Source organism: Meriones unguiculatus, chromosome 18 (genome assembly GCF_030254825.1).
Source record: "Meriones unguiculatus strain TT.TT164.6M chromosome 18, Bangor_MerUng_6.1, whole genome shotgun sequence".
Lineage (NCBI taxonomy): Eukaryota > Metazoa > Chordata > Mammalia > Rodentia > Muridae > Meriones > Meriones unguiculatus.
Genome location: NC_083365.1, coordinates 21875469 through 21893194, shown reverse-complemented (window position 1 = coordinate 21893194; position 17726 = coordinate 21875469). Strand labels below are relative to the sequence as shown.

Sequence of the window (17726 nt, the reverse complement as noted above, 5' to 3'; positions counted from 1 at the left end):
AAAATGTAGGCAAGGTCTCGAATTTAATCAATAGAGGGTCGATTAGTGAGTTGAATGGGAACGAGAACTTAGTAAACAAAGGGGATGTGAGTTGTAAGTGCAAAATCGAAGGCGGAGTAAACAGGTGGGGAACAGGTGGTGTTTTCCGGTTCTCTTTGTGGGTTAGCCATGACTGGTTTTCTGTTCATAGGACTTCCCCTTTCTGTTCAATTTTTGAGTAGGCTTTTGGCTTGAGTGTAAGGTGTGCAGGGCCATTGGTAAGCTTACTACCACTAAGAATCTGATCGAAGATTATAGAGAAGTTGGGAGTCTTTCAAACTGGTGAAATTGGTGGCCGAGTATATTGCTGTGAAGTTTTTTGCCCTCACTTTCCTTCCCTGGGAATCTTTTTTTCTCTGGCAAAAGGATGGAAGCAGGGATGGGTGGAGAGTGTGTGAAAAGAAGAGTGCCTTGATTGACAACAGGAAAATCCCCGTCTGAGGGAGACCCATGTTGTTCTCGTTGGCGGAGCAGACACGTGGATCTTGAGAAGTTAGGGCCCACTTCTGTTCAGCCTGTGCGTGTTGTTGAGCTTGCCAACCTTGAGTGGCCAAGTGCCTAGAAAACCCTGCTTGGCCTGCTTGCTTTTTGGGCACGACGCTGCTGCAGTTAAGATGCAGGCCAGTGTCCTGACGGCTGCTGGGAAATGGGCTGGCGGGGAGGCGCTTTTGGTAGTCTCCTAGGTAACTGAAAGCGGCTGAACAGCCCTAGGATTGCAGGGTTCCGCCTGGCTGCACGTGATCCTTAGGACTCTACCCTGGAAGTTTTCTTTGAGACATTTTTTCCACGTTGTTTCTGGCTAGCTGTCTTCTGTAGTTGAAAAGCCGACTAACTGGAGGCCTTTTTTTTATTTTTTTAGATACATAGGTAGTGAGTTTGCTCCACTTAACTGCTGTACAAGTGGAAGACTTGACAAAATTTAGTTCCCTGGGTGCTTTGGCATATTTACATATTTATTTCAAAATTGCTGTTCATTTCTGGTGTAAAGATTAGTTTTTCAAATTCTACCTAGTAACTCGTAGGCACCTGAAAGCGTGTTAGCTTGAATAGTTTCAGATTCTTAGCTAGGAATGGAAATACTTAATAAAATTTGATTTTTAAAATACTGTTTAATTTAACCGAGGGACAAGCATCGTAATGAGCCAGCTATACAATAATTTATTTATTGTTTGAAAGGGTATGGTTAGCATGGATATTCAGAATATTCAGAATGTGTTGACCATCTTTGGAAAGTTGTGTTTTAAAAGTAATGTATTCACTTGGAATTTTTACTTGGTGTAATTATTATTATTATTATTTTTTGGCACAGTATGTAAATCATTAAACTGGGTTGCTACCTAGTATGATTTGTGGGTTGTATTAGGGTCACCATTACAGTAAAAATTTCCCAAAGACCACTTGGTGAAAAAAATTTTTTTGTTACAGTTCATGCAACTTGCTACACTGTTTTAAACGATATCCATTAGTGATTGTATGTGTAGTGAGGGGACTTGGAGAATTTTTCTCTTTACAACTAAACCTTTTTGAAAGATTTATGTATACAGTGTTCTGCCTGTATGTACACCTCAATGCCAGAAGAGGGCACCAGTTCTCATTATAGATGGTTGTGAGCCACCAGGTGGTTGCAGAAATTGAACTCAGGACCTTTAGAGGAGCAGCGAGTGCTCTTAACCAATGAGCTCACTCCCTCCCCTTCTCTCTTTCTCTCTCTCTCTCTCTCTCTCTCTCTCCCTCTCTCCTTCTCCCTCCCTCCTGCTCTGCTCCCTTCACCCTCTTCTCTTTTCCTTTTTTTTTTTTTTTAAGACAGTTTCTCAGTGTAGCCTTGGTTGTTCATGAAACTCTGCCCCCCTCTTCCTACCTCTGTAGGAAGGCCCTTTCCTACTCTTAACTTTAATGTAGGCAAATGCTTGATGAAGAAAGGCTGAACCAAAACCTTTTGAATTTTAAAATGTAAGTAGATTAGGCTGGCCTGGAACTCACAGAGATCCTCCTGTGTTAGCCTCCCTAGTGCTGGGATTGAAGGTTTGCACCACTGGCCTGTGTTAAAACTTTAAGAGAGCAAACTACAGAGTACTTTAGAATATTGCTGGAAAAGACTTTTTCTTTCCTGGAGTAACCCAGCACTTCTAAAGTACGTTTGACTTTTGCAGTAGACATTTTGGTTATCTTAGACTTCAGAGTGGTCTTTGTGCGTGTGAAACTGTGTTCGCCAATTGACGGGGTAGATGAGAAAAATAAACCTAGGGCTGGGGATATGGTTTAGTGGTAACCCACTTGAATTCATGTGAGGGTCCCTGACTGGTTCAGTTATCAGTACTACTGAGTATGGGGCTGTTGTTATTGTTTTTAGTTGTATCATGATAGTTTGGGGTCACAAGTTGGCTCTTTGGTTTTATGCATTTTGGTTAACTGGTGGAATACTGATTGGTTTAGTTTTTTTTAAAATACTGCAAGTCTGCAAGTTCTGACTTTTCCTGTTTTTCATGCATATTTTCACATTTTTATTAGTTGCCAGTGTACAAAGTTGAAATAAAGCATTTTCTCCCACCTGGAAGTGATGGGCCAGGCAGGGTCTCATTTAGCCCAAGCTGACCTTGAACTTGATTTTTCTGCCTCAGTGCTTGGGGGTTATAGGCATGCACCACCTTGTCTAAAAAAAATTTTTTTTTCCCTTAAATGTAGTGCTTTGTGTAGACACAAGCAGTCTGGTGACTTGAGTATATCTCCTCCCCAATGTGAGTTTTCAGCTCTTGATTTTGTTCAGGCAAAGGGAAAACTAGATTTTGTATACCTCTACTATGGTGTGTAACTTTTTGTGAGTTCTCTAAGTTTGAACATATTACAGACTTACCAGGTAACTTGTCAAACTTTGTTTTCTCAATGTGTGATGACAAAACTAACTAAACATTAGTTTTAGAAAAGCAGTTATTTTTATGGATAAAATTCTAAGGCACCATTAGAAGATAATTATTTTAAATTTTACCTACCTTAGTCCCTCTGCTTAATTCCCAGCACTGCAAAACACACATCCACATACTTTAGTAATTTGAATCCCAGGACTCCAGAGCCCAGTGTATTTCTGAAGAATGCATCCAAGGTCAGCCTAGCTAATAGTGAAACATTGTCTCAAAACAAACAAACAAACAAACATCAAGATTAAACAAAAACTACTGTAACCCAGAGGAACTTATCTCTGCTCATGGATGTTAGTGCTTTAGCGTTAAGTACTAGATTCTCTCCCTGTAAGCCCCTCAAGACAAGAGGGGCTAGACCTGATCCTGAGGACCTCCCACCGCCAGGCTCTGCCCACACTGGACCCAGCCCCTCAAGGTGTGGGCCGCCAAGCTCTACTCTGCAGAGTAAAACTTCACAAGATGAGGGCACTCTGGAAAGCTCTGCCCCCAAGAAACCCTTTATAAAGTCACCTTGAAGTGTTTTGCTGTTCTCACTCAACCTGGCACAGCTACCTTTCTGTTTTTCCCAATCTCTTATGTGTGAGGTTCGTGTGTGGTGTGACTTTGTGGTTTTCCTTGGCTTTCTGCTGCCAGGAAACCTTTCCCTTCAGAGCTGTAACATTTGTACCACCCCGCCACCACCCCTTTAATCTCAGCCTCAACTCTTGGCAATCCTCTTGTCTTACCAGCCCTTCCGATGGCTTAATGGGTGTGACCAGTCAGGCCTCACCATGTGTTCTATTTAGTCTTGGGTGATTTGGGTGTAGATCAGGATGGCCTTGCACTCAAAGAGATCCTCCTGCCTCTGCCTCCCAAATTCTGAGATTAAAGGTGTATGCTACCGCACCCTGCTATTTATAATTTTTGAGCTCTACTTCACCTAACACAAAATTTGTAGTTTTAAGTGCACCAGGGCCTGGAGAGAGGATGATTCCGTGGATAGAGCACTTAAATGTTAGGACCGGAGTTTTTGTCTCCAGTACTCAAGAGCTTCCCTGACTGTAGCCTAAACTGCCCTTTAACCTTTAAGTAATCTTCCTGCTTTAGCCTTCTAATCACTAGGGTTATGTCATGAGACCCACCCCCAGTTTATATAGTTTTTCTTAAATGAAATACAAAGTTTTAGTTTGTGTAAGATTACAGGATTTTTGTTATTATTTTTTTTTTGAGAAGTAGGATATGAGTAATTTTTAACTAGTTACAGTAGATTAAAATTATTTAAAAGGTGATGGAAATGATTGGGATAATTGGGTATAGTGGCCCATGATCATAATACCAGTACTTGAGAGGCAGACATAGGAGGATTGCTTTAAGTTTGAGGCTAGGTTGGTCTACATATTGAGACTCTGACTCTGTCTTAAGAAACCCTCTCCTCACCCCCACCCTGAATTTATTATTATTATTATTATTATTATTATTATTATTATTATTATTATTTAGAGAATGATTAGCATTCCAGAACAAATACCTTTACGATGCTTGAAAAAGACTGTAAGCTGTGTCTTAAAAGAATTAGGAATATTTTTTAGATAATATGATCAGTTGTATTTTTCTTTTTTTAAGATAGAATCTTATGTATCCCAGGGTGATCTTGAATTCCCTTGAAATTCTTTTTAATTATTTTTTTGGTAATTTCATGCTTGTATAGAATCAATTAGTCATTTCCTCCCTCCTTATTACCCTTTTTCCTCTCTCCCTCTCCAGTTGAAACCTGTTATCTCAAGTCATCCTCTTACATTGATGCTTTGTGTGTGCGTCTCAGTGAGTTTATAAAGTTTTTAAAAACATTATTATTGTGTGCTTGTGTGTGTCTGTGTGCCACATGATGAGTATGGACGTCAAAGGAAAAGTTTGGAATCAGTTCTTTTTATTCACTTTTTTGTAAGGTTCAGGAACTGAACTCCGATCAACAGGCTTGCCTGGCCAGTGCCTTTTATTGCTGAGCCATCTCCTTGGCCTCCACAGGGTTTTAAGGAAGGTTGCTTGCATGAGCATGGTTAAGTTTACTTGTGACTATTTACTGGACCGTGGTTAAGTTTTTTTGTGGCTATACCACTGATGACTTTGAACTCCATCACCCAACTGCTGAGAGTACAGGCCTACTCCACTACTCCTGGTTTCTGCAGGGCTAGAAATTGAACCCAGGGCTTCACGTGTGCTAGGCATATCTCTACCAAATGAGCTGCTGTTCTAGCCCTAACCTTTGTAGATTTGTTTGCAAAATTCTGAGTTGTTTATAAAGGTTTTTGTTCTGTTTTTCGTTTTTAGGATGAGAAGGCATTTGTGACTATGTATTGACTTCAATTTTCTTACTACTGAATTTCTTACTGGAATCATGGAAGAGAAACAGCAAATTATATTGGCCAATCAAGATGGTGGGAAAGTGACAGGAGCAGCACCTACCTTCTTTGTCATCCTAAAACAGCCAGGAAATGGCAAAACTGATCAAGGAATTTTGGTTGCTAATCGAGATGCCTGTGCTTTGTCAAGTAGGGTGTCATCACCAGAAAAATCTAAAGGCAAGATTTGCCTTCCAGCTAACTGTACTGTGGGAAGAATCACCGTCACCCTGGATAACAACAGTATGTGGAATGAGTTTCATCACAGAAGCACAGAGATGATTCTGACCAAGCAGGGAAGACGAATGTTTCCTTATTGTCGCTATTGGATAACAGGCTTAGATTCAAATTTAAAGTATATCCTTGTAATGGACATATCTCCTGTGGATAATCATCGTTATAAGTGGAATGGCCGTTGGTGGGAACCCAGTGGGAAGGCTGAACCCCATATTTTGGGGAGAGTTTTCATTCATCCAGAATCTCCTTCCACAGGTCATTATTGGATGCATCAACCAGTATCTTTCTATAAACTCAAACTTACCAACAATACACTGGACCAGGAAGGGCATATTATTTTGCACTCTATGCATCGTTACCTGCCAAGGCTTCATTTGGTGCCTGCAGAAAAGGCTACAGAAGTGATACAATTAAATGCCCCTGGTGTTCATACTTTTACTTTCCCCCAGACTGAATTCTTTGCAGTAACAGCTTATCAGAACATTCAGATTACCCAGTTGAAAATAGATTACAATCCATTTGCCAAAGGCTTTCGGGATGATGGGTTGAGCAGTAAGCCCCAGAGAGATGGAAAACAAAAGAATAGCTCTGATCAAGAAGGCAATAATAGTGTTTCTAGTTCTCCTGGTCACCGTGTTCGCCTTACAGAAGGCGAGGGATCAGAGATACATTCATGTGATTTTGATCCAGTGGTAAGGGGTCATGAAACATCAAACCTAGGTTTGGAGAAGCCTTCCCATAATGTAAAACAAGACCTTGGATTTATGAGTACTGATTCAGCACTTGAAGTTCCTCAGTTGAAACATGAGATTTCTGAAAAGTAAGTAATAATTTTTCTTCTTAAAAACTTACATTTATGTAGTGCATGTGTGGGTCAAAGGACAACTTTATTGAATTGCTGTCCATGTGGGTCTGGGACATCCAGTTCGGTACCTTTACCCACACTGATCATACCTCTGGTTGTTGTTTCTGTGCTTAAAAATAAAAAGATGGAGATGGGTCAGATTTTGGGATTAATTCACTGGTTCTGTGGGACACTGTAGACGTTGGCTAGTATCAGTTGCTATAAGTAAAGCCACACCTGCTTTTAATTTTTTGATATGAGAGCTTATTTTTCTGTGAATATACACTGGGTTCAGGATCTAGAATTACAGGCAGATTGGATAATTTATCAAAATAGAACACTTTTATTTGTGGCTTGTTCCTTGTTTACGCATGTAGACCATCCATGATTAATTGTGGAAAAGAGGGAAAAACTTAATTATAACTGAAACAGTTTATCCAATTAAGGCATGTACTCATTAAAAGCTGAATTTACTGCTGTACGGTCATCCTAACCCATAAGTTGCCCAAATAAAATAGAATTTGAAAATTATTACCTATGAAAATATCCTAATGTATTTTCTAAAAATAAATTCATTTTATATAATTGAACCTCTGTGTAGAAAAACACACAACTCCAAAATCTGGAATAATTCTAATACCAAACAATTCAGGTAAGAAGTACTCAACTTCTGTGTATTTTATATTATATGCTGATACTTCATTTCAGTACTTTGTATGTACAGATATGTGCTGCTGAGTAATATCCACTATATGTGTGTGTGCATTCGTACATATACTTCCATATTTTACGTTTGTTTATTTTTTAGTCAAGGTTTCAGTGTATAGTGTAGCCTGCTTGGAGCTTGCCATATTTAGCCCAGCTTGACCCCAAACTCAGGGTCCTTCTGTTTCCTCCTCCAAGCTACTGGGATTACAGATGTGCATCTATGGTTGGCTCTTATTTTTTAACTTTTTTGCTTTTTATTCTGGGGAAAAATACTTATTTTTTTGAGGGAGAAGAACTTACTATGTAGCCCTGGAACTTGCTATGTAGACAAGGCTGGCTTTGAACTGACAGAGATCTACTCCTTTTTCTTTTGTTTTTCTAGACTGGGAGACTGGGTTCTCTGTGTAGCCTTGGCTGTCTTGGACTCGCTTTGTAGACCAGGCTGGCCTCAAATCCAGAGATCCCCTGCCTCTGCCTCCTTGAGTGCTGTGATTACAGGTGTGAGCCACTGTGCCTGACTGCCTCTATTTCTAGAGTGTGGTTATTGAAGATGTGCACCACTGAGCCTGACTAAAAGATTTTTATTTTTTAATATGTATGTGTATTTTGCTATTCATGTGTGTGGGTACCTGTGGAGGTCAGGAGAGAGGGTCAGTCCCAGTGAGCTGGAGTTAGAGGTATTTTTAAACTAAATGATGTGGGTTCTCTCCAGCCACCCAGATGATTCTTTTTGTTTCCTTTCGAGGCAGGGTTTCTCTATGTAGCCCTGGCTCTCCTGGAATTTACTCCGTGGATCAGGCTGTGAGATCAAACTCACAGATCTGTCTGCCTCTGCCTCCCTAATGCTGGGATTAAGGGTGTGCAGCACCACTGCCCAGATTTGTTTCTTAAAAACACATTTGTTTCTTACCATCCCTTTGTTTAAGCATTGAAGAAAAAAAAAGGCTTTAAGAATTTATTAGAAATATTCTCTGGTCAAGGATGTAGTTCAGTGGTAGAATGCCTACTTAGCATGTTTAAAGTTCTGAGTAATAGCTTTTCTTTGCCAAAAGTTATGTAAAATTTTAGGATGTACGCTTGGAGTAGCATGATGAAAATCTGTGTTGTCCTGCTTTTTCCTGCATGGGATTGGATGCCCGTGTCCAGGATATCCCTGTTGTATATGATAGCTGTCCATTAGTCAGTTAGTAGCCCTCTGGAAGAGGGAATTGTGGAAGTATTGTAGTTGTTGCATTTGGTTTATTTGCTATTGGCACAGTGCCTATGTTATTCACCTGTGTGTCTCATCACATAGGCATTTTGTTGTTACTTCACCACAAGAAAGTTGAGCTCAGTGTAATAAAATACTTTTAGAGAATGGGAGACCTCATTTACCTTTATTATAGTATATTACTATTACTCTATTGCATAATTTGTTTTTAATCTTTTATCATGCCTAATTTACGAATTGAAATTTATCTTTATTACCTGTGTATGGAAAGAACAAATAGGGATTGCACACATTTTTTTGTGGATAATTTAACTGTATTTTAGGGCTTTAGATGTGCCTCTTTATAAGAGTACCTGCCTACCATAGGCCATGCCATAGATTTTTATTTCCAACACCATATAAAAACTGCTCACTGTGGCACATGTTTGTAATCCTAGCACTTGAGAAGGGAAGGAAAGAAAAAAAGATCGGAAATTCAAGGTAATTTTCACCTATATATCAAATTTGAGGTCAGCCTGAAAGAAATGAGACCTTGTCTTTAAGAAAGTTGTTCTAAGCTCTCCCTCTCCTTGGCTGTTTGCTCTAGCTGGAACTTCCCTTGTTGTATTTTGTAGGACTGTTAAAGATAGGAGCATTATGATTTCAGTTTTTATTTTTCTGATGACTGTGAGAACTTTCTTGGTTATTGTTTTCTTCCCATATTCACTTTGTTACCTATAAGGTCAAAAGTATACTGTTTTATTAATATTACATCTTTATAGTCCCAGCTGCCTGACTATGGCTATGGTCCTATTATGTAGTCAGGGCATTTTTCTAAATTAGTCATTGTTGGTTCCCAACTAGTATGGTGTATTTTTTTTTATTGTCGTCCCCCCCCCCCTGCCCCCCAAGACAGGGTTTCTCTGTAGTCTTGGCTGCTTTGGAGCTCACTGTGTAGACTAAGCTGGCCTCAAACTCGGAGCTACTCCTACCGCTTCCACCCAAGTGCTGGGATTTAAGGTATGCACCACTGTGCTAGCCTGGCTTTGCTTTTTTTCTTCATTGCAGTTTATACCTCCGATTGTTGCACCATCCAGTTTTCCAGTTTTGCTGTGATTTCACGTAGTCATTTTTTGCTTCGTTTTGAGACCTAGTTAGTTTCTGCCCTTTAATTCACCATTCTGCCTTAGCATACTGAGTGTTGCTGTTTCAATATGCCTGGCTCCATGTCAGGCTCTTAATACTTGCTTATTTAATTTGTGTACACACAGCTTATGTGTGGAAATCAGATGACAACTTACATTAATTGGTTCTTTCCTTCTACCATGTGGGTCCTAGGGATTATCAGGCTTCACACTAAGTGCCTTTACCTGCTAAGCTGCTGTCTTACTGGCTCTAGGCTTTTAGTTTTTAGATGGAAGGCTGATAACTGTTTGTAATCCATTTAGTTTTTCAAGGGTATGTACATATACATTCCATTAAAAATTAAAATCAAAGTCAAAATAGTTCTATACTGGCCCCTGATTTTCAGTAGAGGATAAATTCCAAGACCTAGGGATGCCTGAGACTACAGATGGTGCTGAAGCCTGCATGTCTACTGTGTTACTTTCTTTTTGTGTACATGTTAACCATCACATTAAAAGGTTAACAGTAGTAACAAAATACAACAGTGATAATCTTAAACTTAATCATTAACGTATTTCTGTGCCTTGGTTAGCCACCAGGCAACTAAAAATAAGGAAAATAAAATTGAGGACAAGAGGGTCTTAGTATATCTTGTTTCAGCTATATATGATACAGTTTGTTTTGACACAACAATTTGGGGGGGCGTTGAGACGAGGTTGCTTTGTGTAGCCTTGGCTGTCCTGTACTTTGGACACTAACAACAAACTACAGGTTTGATCTTGTTTTAAAAAGGTTGCATCTATTTCAGAAACTTTTTTTGATCAGCATTCAGGAGATTCTAATCTCCCTTAGAGTCATTAATTTGCTAAACTCATTTACAGAACTCAGGAAATGTTCTACCAGATCTCCTGTCTACTTTGCTCTCTCCAGAGGCTGAACTGACTCAGAGTGCTGATTTTCTAAACAGCCCAGCTGATATTGAAGCTACTTGTGGGTGGGGTTCCCCTATGAGGTAAACTTACTAGCATAAACTTAAGTGTGAGCATTATGCTTATGAGTAAGGAAGATACATTAAAAATTTCAAATATTAAAAAAAATTCAAATATTAGAAGCCTGTGCCATAAACCTTAAAGATAAAATTCTTTATAACCACAACATACACACATTTTTCTTTTTCTTTCTGTTTTTAAAAGATTTATTCTATTTTATGTGTATGGGTATTTTGCCTGCGTGTGTGTGTGTGTGTGTGTGTGTGCGCGCGCGCGCACCACATGTATGCCTAGTGGCATGGATTTCCTGGAACTGGGGTTATAGACAGGTGTGAGCTACTGTGTGGATGCTGGGCATTGAACCCAGGTCCTCTAGAGAAGCAGCCAGTGCTCTTAACCACTGAGCAATTTCTCTAGCCCCTGTTTTTGTTTTTCAAAGACAAGAGTCTTAATATTTAGTCCTAGCTTGGAACTCAGTAGGTCCACCTGATTGGGATAAAAGCCATGCATGCACCCCACACCAGGCCTGTTTTTATTGAGATAGAATTTCATTAGCTCAATTGGAGGCTGGTTTGGACCTTCTGATTCTGGTCCTCTTGCTTCTGTCTTCAAGAGCTGTGATTGTAGGTGTTGCACTGTCATGCCTAACTCTCACTATAATTTTACAGCGTTTTTGTTTGTTTTTGTTTTTGTATTTTGTTCTGTAGCTTTGGCTGACCTGGAACTCATAGATATATCTACCTACCTCTTTCCTGAGTGCTAAGATTAGAGGCACGTGCCACCGCGCCTGGCTAAATTATAACCTCTACTTCTGCCCCAGACAGAGTTTCTTGGTGTAGCCCGGGCTGTCCTAGAAATCTGAACACCAGGCTGGCCTTGAACTCAGAAAATAGCCTGCCTCTGCTTCCCATGGTACCTGGACTAAAGCGTAGGCCGCCATGCCCAGCTAATTAGAGCTTTTGTTTAATCACCAATAATGAAAAATAGTAGTTGCTTGCTTTACTTTCTAAAAGAACTTGTGTTTCTCTTAGCTGTTTCTTGGTTTTGCCTCTGTCTAAATCATCTGAGACAACTGCTGACTACTAGTTTCCTTCCCCCATTTTGTGTGTGTTTGTGTTTGTTTGTGTGTGCTTATGAATGTGTGGGTATGGGGCCATGAACAAGCAAGTTTGCCTGTGGAGACTGGATGATGGTTGAACACTCTGACTCTGTTCATCTAGGCAAATGCAGAGCTTGTCAATGTGGCTAGTCTTGCTAGCCAGCTGGCTTTGGGGATCCTATCCTTGCCTTCTTAGGGTAGAATTACAGGCTAGCTTTTATTCCCATTGGCATTTTCATGGATTCTGAGGTTCCAAACTTTGGTCTTCATACTTGCACAGTCACACTTCACTGAGTGAGCCATCTTCCCAGACCCCAGCAATCAATTTTACATGTTATCTTTCCTTTCCCTCTCTTCAATTGTGGGGATTGAAGAAGTCAGTTCTATCTCTGAACTATATTCTAGCTCATGTACTGCCTGTTATATTTTTGGTTATATTGGGGACTGCCCCAGAGACTCGTGTGTGTTAGGAAAGTGTTCCACCAATGGGCTAACCTCAAGACCTCCCCTCTGGTTTATTTATTTATTTATTTTTGAGAGAGTATTAACAGTGAGTTGTCTGTGCTCTGAATTGTAGCTCAGGTAGACTGAATTTGCGATCCTGCTTTAACCTCCTGAATTGCTGAGATTACAAATTTCTGGCACCAGGACTTGGTGTGTTTAGGACATACTAGGCAGATTTTATCACTGAGCTACATCCCCGCCCTTTATCACTTAAATTACTTTCCAATACAACATCTTAGCTCATTTTATTTTGGTAGAACAAAATACCAGAGACGAGGTAAAGTATTTGTTTTTTCTTTTGAAGGCTGGCAATTTTAAGAGCTTGGTATCTGTTTGGCATCTGAAAGTCTTCTCACTACATCATATGGTAGAAGGTGCCTGTCACATTGTGAGGCAGCTTTTTTTTTTCCCTTTTGTGTGTGTGTGTGTGTGTGTGTGTGTGTGTTTGTGTTTGTGTTTGTGTTTGTGTTTGTGTTTGTGTTGGTTGGTTTTGAGACAGGATTTCTCTGTAGCCTTGGCTGTCCTGGACTTGCTTTGTAGACCAGGCTACCTTGAACTCACGGAGATCCCCCTCCTGAGTCCTGGGATTAAAGGCGTACACCGCCGCCCTGCTGCCTTCCTTTATTCTTAAAATGCTATGAACGCTTTACAGAGGCACGCATCTAATCTTTGCCTTAGAAAGGCTCTGTCTTTTAATGGTACAACATCACTTTGGGGCTGAGTTTCTAAAACACACACTTTTGAGGGATGCATTTGAACTACTACATACAACGTTGAGCCTCATGCTTTTTGTTTTTTTCCTTTATCTTCTCTGTGTAGTTGGCCAGTTTTTGGTAAACAGTAGTAGACTACTGAAAACATAAGCCTTCTCCTTCACACTATACACAGTAGTTAGTTAAGAAGTGCTCATAGACTCAAGTATGAAAACTATAAGTTTGCCTCTTAAAATTTTCACTTAGCTATCTTTTTAAAGCTTTTTTTTTTCTTTTTTTTGCATTTTTGTGTGTGTATGTCCTTGTATCATGGTATGGGTGTGGAGGTCAGAAGACAACTTGAAGGAGTTGGTTCTTCCATCATGTGGATCTAGGGATTGAACACATGTGGCTGCATGTGGCCCTTCCACTATAATTAAAATCAAAATAAAAGGATTTATTTTATTTTGATGTCTGTGGGGCTATGTCTTTGAGTACAGATGCCTGCAGAAGCCAGAAGAGGATATTGGATTTCATAGAGCAGTAGTTAGAAGTGGTTGTGAGCAGCCCAGAGCAAGGCGCTGAGGACTCTTCTGCAAGAGCAGGCTCCAACCTTCCAGTCCTCTCTTCAGTTAGCACTTTTATGTATCCTTATCACTTGGAAACATTTCCTTCCCATTCTCCACTTTGTTGTTAACAATAAGCAAAGTTCATAAACTTTTTTGTTGTTGTTGAGATGTCATGTGTTCCCTCCCCATTTTGTTAATATGAGTTGTTTTTTGTTTTTCATTTTTTTGTTTTGTTTTGTTTTTTTATTTGAGACAAGGTTTCTCTGTGTAGCCTTTGCTGTTATAGATCAGCTTTGTATACCAGGCTGTCCTCAAACCCACAGAGATCCTGCTGTCTCTGCCTCCCTGAGAGCTCGGATTATGTTTCAAGCCTTACATTGTTAGACTAAACCTTGTCATAATATTGGTTTGTTGTTGCTTTTGGTTTTTGAGACAAGGTCTGACTGTCCTAGAACTTGCTCTGTAAACTGAGGTGGCCTTGAACTCAAAGAGATCCTTCTGCTTCTGCTTCCCAAGTGTTGAGATTAAAGGTGTCCACCATACCTGTCTGTAATAATCTTTTTAATATTGCTGGGCTGAGTTTCTGGAAAATTTGTGCCTAAATTCATGAGAGATAGCTATTTTTAGTTTTATTTCTGATGGGTTGGTACCAGGGTTGCAAATTTCGTCAGAAACAAGTTCATCTTGTACTTTGCAAGTTTGTGCAAGATTGGTAGTTTTCATTGTATTGACATTGCCCAGGTTTCAAATAATAAATTCAACTTGTGTTATTTTCTGTTGTTTTGATTTTTACTTCATCTTTATCTTGTTTTAAATTTTTGTTACTTTAAGAAACCATACTTTGCTGGACATTATGGCATAAGCCTTTAATCCCAGCATTCAAGAGAGGTAGAGGCCATCAGATCTTTGAGTTGAGGCCAGGCTGGTCTACAAAGTAAATTCTAGGAGAAACCCTGTTTTGAAGAAGAAAAACAACAACAACAAAAGGAAACATTTCAAAATGGTAACAAAACTCTTAATAAAACTCTTCACTTCAGAACAAATTTTAAAAGCCACATTTTTCTAAGTGGATTAGAATGATGGTTGTACTAGTGACTAGTCATGTTTAATATCTGTTGTACTAACGGTCAGTGGAACTAGGAAGCAAGCCCAGACTTTTTTTTTTTTGGAATGCAATTTTTGTTTTGTTTTATTTTGCCTTTTTCTGGAATAGGGTTTCCCTGTGTAGCCTTGGCTGTCCTGCAACACTTTCTATTGACCAGGCTGGTCTAGAACTCACAGAGATCTGTCTACCTCTGCCTCTCAAGTGCTAAGATTAAAGGCATGTGCCACCACTGCAAAATGATTTTTACTATTTCTTTTTTTTAATTTATTTAATTTTTATTTTTATGTGCATTAGCGTGAAGGTATCAGATCCTTTGGAATTTGTGTTACAGACGGTTGTGAGCTGCCATGTGGGTGCTGGGAATTGAACCCAGGTCCTTTGGAAGATCAGACAGTGCTCTTAACCACTGAGCCAACTCTCCAGCCTCCGAGTTTTACTATTTCAACACACAGAAAGTTGAATTCACATATTCACAGATAGGGTTGAAAGTAGCAAAATACTAGCTTTCTACTCGTATTCATGGGTACTGTCCTTTTGCCTATATTCCATTCTTTTCACCTAATGTTACTATCTCTTGGTCTCCTTTCTAAGTTTTTGGCTCTGTAGACTTGTATTTCTGTGCACGTGTGTGTATTTGTGTTTATATTAATGGCCTAGTACCTGCATGTGACAGAGACCTTTTTTTTTTTTCCTACATTTGGGTCCTGTTAATTCTGTTTGCTTTTGCTTTAATTGATTTTTGTATCTGGGATTAGCAAATTCTTTGAGGTCCATACCTCATTCGTTACCTGTTTTTGTGTGACTTGCAAGCAGTAGTTTTTACATATCTAAATGGTTAGGAGAAAAAGAAGGAAGGATATATCATGATCTCTGAAAATTATGTGAAATTGAAATTTCAGTGGCCATTTGTTGGATCATAGCTGTGTGTGTGTTTTTTATGGATTCTTTTGTTTTAGTGGCAGAGAATGCATAGTTTAAATGTCTTATACTATTCTTTAGTCCTTTACAGAAAATAAATTCCTTTCAAAGAGAATTTTAGACCTTTTTCTTTCTTTAACATATATATTTAATTTGCCTCTGAATGCAAATACAGTTTGCATTCTCTACATTTTGAATTTGCTTTTTTTTTTTTTTTTTTTTTTTGAGGTAGGGTTTTTCTGGGTAGCCCTTGTCTGTCCTGGAAATGGATCTGTAGACCAGACTGGCCTTGAACTCAGAGATCTGCCTCCTTTTGCCTCCTTCGTGCTGAGATTAAAGGTGCACAGCACCACGCTGCTTCCTTAACTAATATTGGGTAGGGTGGTGATTGTAGTAGTGGAGATTGAGTTTTGGTCCTCCCACGTGTTTGGCAAGTCAACAGCTAATGTATACATTAGGGTATATATCCTCCAGCAGACTATAGCTGAGAAAAGTGAGTTGAAAATCTTCACAATGCTTTTGGATTTTTGTTGTCTTTATTACTCCTTTTGTTTGCTTGAGACAGGATCTTTGTAGTCCTGGCTGTCCTGGAACTTGCTGTGTGGAGTAGTAGGCTTGCCTCAAACTCTGAGAGATTCTCTGTTCTCTGAGTGTTGAGATGTAAAGGCATCTGCTACCATTTATGTACACTTGGGTTCTGTGTCTCATCCTCTCTTAAAAATTGACTCTAGGATGATTTTTTTTTAATTAAAAAAGTATTTTATGTGTATGGGTATTTTGCTCATACATATGTCTGTTGTCTGTATACTGTATGCATGACTGGTACCACAGAGGCCAGAAGAGAGCGTTGGATCCCCTGGAATAGGAGTTGCAGAAGATTGCAAGCTGTTATGTAGGTGCTAGGAATCACACATGGGGTCCTCTGGCAGAATAGCCAGTGCTTTTAAGAACGGAGTCATCTTTCTGGTCATCCCCCCACCCCCCATTTTTAAAAAAATACGGGATAAATTTTTATTTAGGCTGTTTTTGAATTCATGGAGTCAGTCCATTTCTTCTTTTCTTGGTAATTACTTTCCTTCCAGTCTATAGGCTTTTTCTTTTGACTGGGTATTACCAGGTGAAATACTTTACCAAAGAGCTTCAGTCCCAGCTGTTTTAGGCTATTTTCCTTATTTTGTTCCTTTTTGTGGTACAGGGTCTTTTTAACTTAATTCAGTCTGTTTGTCATTTCTTGCTATTTCTCAATCTCTAAAAGTTCTTTACAAAATTTGCTTATGCCTGTGTTTTCTTCTAGCTTAGTGGTTCTCAACCTGTGGATCACAACTCCTTTGGGGATATCGCATATCAGATATCCTGCATATCAGATATTTACATTATGATTTATAACAGTAGCAAAATTACAGTTGTGAAGTAGCAATGAAATAATTGTATGGCTGGGGTCACCACACATGAGGAACTGTATTAAAGGTCAGCATTAGGAAAGCTGAGGAATACTGCTGTAGCTGTATGAGCTTCAGGGCTGACAAGTAAGGGCTTTGATTGGTTTTGAGTAGATTTTTATGTAGGGTTAGTGTAATAGTTACTTGTTGCTGGCAGAAGCAATTTAAGAAAGGGAGGGTCTATTTTTGGGTCACATATTGAGATAGTCTATCATGGTGGCAATAGTGTGAGTTAACTAGTCATATTGTCTCTACTGTCAAAAGGTACAGGAAGATGAATACTGGTGCTGCACTGGCTTTCTCTTTTTCGATTTTTATCCAGACTGGTACCCTAACCCTTGGGATTGTGAATGTCATCATATTTGGGATGAGTGTTCACTACCTCCTCAAACCTTTCTGGAAAATAATTCTCATAAACATCAGAAATGTGTTTATGGTGATTCAAAATGTTATTAAATTGACAATGAAAATTAACCATCACAGTGGTTTTCTTCATAGTTTTGTGTGTGTAGATATCCAATTTTCCTTGGCACCGCACCATTTTTGAATGGGTTATTTAGGCAGAGAGAGAGAGAGAGAGAAAGAGAGGGAGGGAGGAAGGACTAGGGGGTATTGGATTTTCTTCCATTATATTGGTTCTAGGAATCAAATCCAGGCTATCAGATTTTAATAGCAGTTGCCTTTGCCATTGGGCCAACTCAAAGGCCTTGACTTTCTTACTCTTTTTGTCTTCACTTTCTAAGCGCTCTAAGTGCTGAGATTACCCATATACGCCATTTTGTTTGATTTATGTGGTGCTGATTGACCTAGGGCTTTGTACATGCTGCGCAACTATTTTTACAGAGTAAGGAGCATCCCCAGCTGTAACCTAGCCTTTTATTTTTGAAGTTTGTGACAAATTCCTTCCTTCCTTCTCCCCTTTTTTTGGTTGTTGTTTGTTGTTTGTTGTTGTTTGTTTGTTTTTAAATTCAGAGTC

At 39.4% G+C, this 17726-nt stretch overlaps 1 protein-coding gene across 10 annotated transcripts in view; it reads left to right on the top strand.

The window, feature by feature from the left end:
* Window positions 1–17726, top strand: part of Mga (MAX dimerization protein MGA) — a 92370-nt gene that overhangs the window by 25694 nt on the left and 48950 nt on the right. For all 10 annotated transcript variants that reach the window (XM_060371620.1, XM_060371619.1, XM_060371618.1 and 7 more), the window contains exon 2: window positions 5262–6389. In XM_060371620.1, coding sequence (XP_060227603.1) covers window positions 5329–6389 — 1061 coding nt within the window. In that variant the 5' untranslated portion in view covers window positions 5262–5328. The remainder of the gene's footprint in view (window positions 1–5261; window positions 6390–17726) is intronic.